Source organism: Euleptes europaea, chromosome 8 (assembly GCF_029931775.1).
Source record: "Euleptes europaea isolate rEulEur1 chromosome 8, rEulEur1.hap1, whole genome shotgun sequence".
In the NCBI taxonomy this organism is placed as follows: Eukaryota; Metazoa; Chordata; class Lepidosauria; order Squamata; family Sphaerodactylidae; genus Euleptes; species Euleptes europaea.
The window spans coordinates 72,864,985-72,871,171 of record NC_079319.1 but is presented as its reverse complement, the minus strand read 5'-3'; the positions used below and the strand labels follow the sequence as shown (position 1 = coordinate 72,871,171).

Genomic DNA, 6,187 nt, shown 5'->3' with positions numbered 1-6,187 from the left:
GTAATGCTGATGCCTTGTGTTACATTTCCAATTATTTCATAATGGCCAGTGTCATAAATTAAAGCACTGCATGGATGCAGATGTTGTAGTTCATTTTCTGGTTGGTGCAGTAGGTCAAACAGACTGCAAGAGCAATTTCACTTGAACCAACTACACTGAAGAGCAACTTGAGCCTCTCTAGAACCCAACACCTATGGTCTCAGTTTTAAAACTCTTGCTACTTACTGCAATGAGTTGTAAGAGGATGGCCAACCTATGTCTGTCTTGTATCAACAGGGCTGAATTTTATTGTAGTTTGACATGGAAGAGGCTTCTATTGACTCTTGCCAGAGAAGCTGGGGAGTTAATGAAGAACTTGCCATGTGTTATCTGTGTTGGGTTGTAGACTGCGTTGGGTTGTCTTAGTTTGAAAGAAAGCACTCTCCCCCAATACCTGAACAGGGGGTATATACTTTTAAAGAATGATCTCCACCATCCAAGACAATCAGAGAATTATCTGCAGTGTAACCTAATGCCAGGGGGTAGGAAAGACCCTGGGTAATGATGGGTTTACATACAGGGAATTCTTCAGGTTTGCCAAGGCCAAATACTGTTTGGTTATAGGCATCAGTTGCTATTACGTGTCCTTCCTTGTTGAAGGTGACAGCGCTGGGATAGAGTTTGGAAGGAAACACAAGATTCAGGCCAAAACTATCCACCTGACTAATGAGCTTCATATCTGCATTGAAAACTTTCACTCTTGTGCAGCCAAAGCTTGGACCTTTCGCCATTAGATGCTCTATTACCATAATAGCACCAGAAGTCTGAGAAACTGCCACTTTTCTTGGGTTACATAGATTACAATATATTTTTCTCACTTCCCTTAATTCCCCCTTTTTAAAGTCAGCAGTCAAGCGATACAAAATGCCTGCCTCTGAATCGGTCATGACAATATCATTTTGAGGCGTAGTATCAAGGCCCCACGGTAAAGAAAAGGACTCTGAGATTGCTAGCTTGCCTCTGCCGTTAAAATCAAACACTTTGACGGAACGATCTCCACTATCTGTGACGACGAGGTGACCATCCAATGTGACTGTGACATCAGTTGGGTACATGATGTCATTTTCTGCGTCTCCTCTTTCTCCAAACTGTTGTATGCAGCTCCCGTTGAAAGTAAACAGCTTAATCCTCTTCTTGCCATCGTGGGCCACCGCTATGCAGCCAGACTTCTGACAGACGGCCATACCAGTCGGATTGATGAGCGTTCCCCATCCTCCAAATGAAAGGCTGAATGTTAAGACATGAGATGCTGGTTCAGCCATAGCCTCACCTGTCCCAACCGTCCTTCCTGAAACTGGAGAATGAATAGCCGAAGGGCTCAAGATTTCCATCAAATGCAACAGCGGCAAACAGTCACTGGTCTCAGAAGATTTGCAGGCTCTTCTGCAGAAAGGGCACTCCAACTTTAAATTCCGTGGGTGGGCTAGAGAAGAGACACATTCCAGGCACATAACGTGTCCACACGGCAAGTTCCTTGGACGGCGTTTTTTCTGCTGGCTATATCTTTCAAAGCACACTTTGCATTCAAGCAGACTGGTCTCCGTCTGATCAACCAGCTTTGTCATTGTCTGGACCTTCTCAGAGGCCACGACAGACATTTCTACAACTCTAGGATTTCTGCTTACGCTCCGCCGGCGGTGCTGTATGCCATCTGGTCACATTGGATGATCACAAGATCCTCTTACATCAGAGGTCAATTGAATTCGAAGACTGGAGTCCATATTCAAGCTTTGGTTGTAGTTTGCTGCCCTCTTCAGGAAACCTGGTATAATACAACAGATTCAGAAGGCCACCTGCCAAGAAAGCTCTGGCAAACTATTTAATCTCCAACTTTTCCTTTTGTGTTTTATTTTTAACTTGAGTTAAACTGGATGTAAATATGAACCTGCCAACTGTCATGTATCCATATAATTGTATCCATGGCAATTCAGTCCAGCAAGATGGATATATAAATGCTACTGATAGGGGCCCTTTTACTTATAAAGGATCAATGCAAGGTTAAAGTCCAATAAACAAATAAAGGAAATGGGGAGAGAGATGATTTTCAAAAGTGACTACCTCTCTTAACACTAGCAATGTCTGCAATCTCACTAAAGGCCTTGCTCTCCAAAATTAACACTATTATCAGACTATATAAAGTTGTTTAGGAAGGTTAGACAACTATTGCATTTTGCAGATTTCACATGACTGCCTTTTATACTTTTTCTTACTACTTTATTCACCCGTGTCTTGGCTTTGTCCTTTGCTAACCATACTAAGTTTTTCTCCCCTTGTTTTGCCTGCGGTACTTCCTGCCACCCTACCCCCCCCCCCCATGCACAACTGCTCTTTTGTTTTTACTTAATTCTTCCCCCTTCCACATAGGAGGGCCAGAGTTCCTGTGCCTTTAATAAAGGCACAGTAGAGAGAATTAAGGCTGGGGAAAGGAGGAGCCCTGTGGTGCAGAGTGGTAAGCTGCAGTACTGCAGTCAAAAGCTCTGCTAACGACTGGAGTTCGATCCCAATGGAAGTCTGTTTCAGGTAGCTGGCTCAAGGTTGACTCAGCCTTCCAAGGTTGGTAAAATGAGTACCCAGCTTTCTGGGAGTAAAGGGAAGATGACTGGGAGAGGCAATGGCAAACCACCCCATAAACACAGTCTGCCTAGTATACGTCAGGATGTGGCGTCACCTCATGGGTCACCCAATGACCCGGTCCTTGAACAGGGGACTGACTACCTTTACCTTTTTAAAAGAGGGTGTCGCTTGTAAAGCAGGGGCAAGAAAAGCTTCCAAATTCCCTTTTCTAGAATACTATTAAAGATTCAGAAATCTATGCCTGTTTTTGGCCTCTGGCCACCCTATCTCATCTCTGCTAACTCCTTCTGCCCCCTCCCTTAACTTTCCTAACCTTTACCAACTACACTTTATAAAAAATAAATTGAATAGCCCTGATTTTACCTTGTCTAAATAAAATATTTAAAATGTACAATTAGCTCTCCTCCAACCCTTTAACCATTGGTTTTCTAATACAGTAAATTTGGCCGTCTGACTTCCAAAGCCAAACATATCAGCACTGAGTGTCCTAAATCTGATCACAAATGCTTTGCACATTCTTGCACTGCCCCCAGGAACTGTAGTTCAATCCAGTAATTTCTAAGCATGTGCCATGGCAATGAATGCTGTTGACTGATCTTACTGGTGCATGCCCTTCATGTGCAGGCATGAAAAGAGTACATAAATGCAAAATGGAGCTGATTTTTAATAGTGTAGGAATTGCCCATAATGACCCCAGGGAATATGATAAGCCCAGCAAACCAGTCAAATGTGAGCAGGTGCTATGCTGGATGCTGCCACTCCACAGGCAGAATGCTACTTGAAATACTGCTTGTTTTAAATTGCAAATAAGTCACCTGTGCAATATGAAGTGCTTGACTTGGGAGAAAATGAGCATAGCAAATAAGGAAATTTGATAAGGAAATTGCTGCCTCTTGCTGCCTCCAGAAATGATTATGTTTCAAAGCAACTTGCTTGAATGAGGCCCCCTTGAAAGCTGCCAGACAAAAAGCCTAATTCACCAAACAGCTCATGAAAGAAGAAGTAGAGTTGGTTTCTATATGCCGGCTTTCTCTGCCACTTAAGGGAGAATCAAACTGGCTTACAATCACCTTCCTTTCCCCTCCCCACAACAGATACCCTGTGAAGAAGGTGGGGCTGAGAAAGCTCTAAGGGAGCTATGACTAGCCCAAGGTCACCCAGCTGGCTTTGTGTGTAGGAGTGGGGAAACCAACCCAGTTCACCAGATTAGCGTCTACTGCTCATGTGGAGGAGTGGGGAATCAAACCGGGTTCTCCAGATTAGAGTCTACTGCTTCAAACCACCAGTACACCATGCACCTAAGGATCCTTCGTCATGTGGCCAAGCGACAGGTAGGAAAGCCACTTGACTCCAGCAGCGAGACTTAGTTTATATTGTCAAAGGCTTTCATGGTCAGAGTTCATTGGTTCTTGTAGGTTATCCGGGCTGCGTAACCGTGGTCTTAGTATTTTCTTTCCTGACGTTTCGTCAGCAGCTGTGGCAGGCATCTTCACTGAAGGACAGTGTCTCTGTGTCAAGTGTGTAGGAAGAGTAATATATAGTCAGAAGGGGGTTGGGTTTGAGCTGAGTCATTGTCCTGCAAGTATTAAAGGTAATGTGCAAATCATTGTCCTGTAAGAATCAAGATAATGTGATAAATAAGAAAACTAGGTAGCGGTTCAGAAGACCCTGCTAAATGCAGTACAACTCTTTTTGTTAAGGCAGGGAACACCTGCAAATTAGCGGAAAGGGGGGCACCCTTATTTCAGCCTAGACGTTTTCATCATGGATGTTTTTTACTGGTTGATTCAGGATTGCTCCTTATTGGTGGAACTGTGGCTGACATAAGCAGGTAGAACTATTTTGTTCTTTTGAGAGCCAGTGTGGTGTAGTGGTTAAGAGTGGCGGTCTCTAATCTGGAGAATCAGGTTTGATTCCCCACGCCTCCACATGAAGCCTACTGGGTAATCTTGGGCCAGTCACAGTTCTCTCAGCACTCTCTCAGCCCACCTAGAGGCAGGCAATGGCAAACCACCTCTGAACGTCCCTTGCCTTGAGAACCCTACGGGGCCGCTGTAAGTCAGCTATGACTTGACAGCACTTTACACACACACAACAGAAGGTGCTTCAAATCAGCTTTGCAACAGCCACACTACAGGAATCCTGGTGGGAACGCTGCCCTCATTTTTTCCAGGAGAAAAACTTCTGTAACAGCTGAATGCAAGTAGAAATTGAACAGGTGCAACCTTCTCAGCAGTGTGTGAGTGTTACTAACAGGAAAAGCTCTGCCTAGTCATGCCTGCCTGCCACTTAACTTCTAAATGCATAGACATCCTGCCAGGAAAAAAAACAATCATAGTGACTGCAGATCTTGTAACAGGGGAGTGGGGAAAATAAATAAACACTGTCTGCCTGTCTTCTTCCTCCTTTGTCACAGATAGGTACAAAATACAGCCTGAAAAATCCTACATTTTTTATTCAGTTGTCTTTATGTGACTTTATGATTCATACCTCATTCCACAAACTGAATCTAAATCTTCTCTACTTCGGTTTAAAAGATCTTGTTTTGTTACAGATACAGATTGCTTGACACAATCTAATCCCACTATTCATGACTAGCCAGAAACCAAGCTATTTTTTTTAAAGATCTACCCACTTCAGTTCCTCACAGCAAAATCTCAGATGGGTTTTTCGCTCCAGGCAGCTGCCGATCTCAAACCTGGTTGTCATTAATTTCAAGAAACAAGTGAAGACGGACCTTTGCATATGACAATTAAGAAATTATTCCTTCATAATCTTATCCCACTTTTTGCCAAAGCTTTAAACTTTGCTTTCCCAGAGTGGGGAAAAAAGAGGAAATGTTCTTTTTGCTGGAGGCAACACCAGCTGCTTCTCCTTGTTTCCTCTACATTTTCCCCAAATTTAAAAGAGCTTCTCTTCACACCAGCTGCTTTCTCAGCTGGAGGCCCTTCATCAAAAGTGCAACCAGTGCTCTTGCAGCAAGGACATAGATCAACAGCAGAGGGGACAGCCAGCGTCAGCAAAAGAAAGGCTTTCATTATCAAGACAACGGCTCAGGTAATGAATGCCACTAATGGTTTTGACAGAACAAGAAGAGGAGTCAGTTTTTATATGCTGACTTTCTCTACCACTTAAGGAAGAATCAAACCGGCTTACAATCTCCTTCCCTTCCCCTCCCCACAACAGACACCCTGTGAGGTAGGTGGGGCTGAGAGAGTGTGACTAGCCCAAGGTCACCCGGCTGGCTTCATGTGTTGGAGTGGGGAAACCAATCCACTTCACCAGATTAGCCTCCTCCGCTCATGTGGAGGGGTGGGGAATCAAACCCGGTTCTCCAGATCAGAGTCTACAACTCCAGACCACCGCTCTTAACCACTACACCACGCTGACAACTGATCCAAATGGCACACACGGGAATGGCTCTATACATCATACCTCATAGCTCGATCCACTAGTTATGGTTTCTGAGGTAAACTGCAATCCTAAAAAGAGTTACAACCTTCTGAGCCCATTTACTTCAGTGGACTTACAATGGTGTAACTCGGCTTAGGAGTGCAGTTACAGTGCAAATCAG

General features: G+C 44.1%; 1 protein-coding gene across 1 annotated transcript; it reads right to left on the bottom strand.

The window, feature by feature from the left end:
• Positions 1-401: 401 nt before the first annotated feature.
• Positions 402-1,637, bottom strand: NHLRC1 (NHL repeat containing E3 ubiquitin protein ligase 1). Its single transcript, XM_056854641.1, has one exon. The coding sequence runs from the start codon at positions 1,635-1,637 to the stop codon at positions 402-404; it is 1,236 nt and encodes a 411-aa protein (XP_056710619.1).
• Between the last annotated feature and the right edge of the window lie 4,550 nt (positions 1,638-6,187).

Excerpts from the sequence above, each read along its gene's own strand:
- NHLRC1 (XM_056854641.1), bottom strand. The coding sequence starts at position 1,637 with ATGTCTGTCGTGGCCTCTGAGAAGGTCCAGACAATGACAAAGCTGGTT.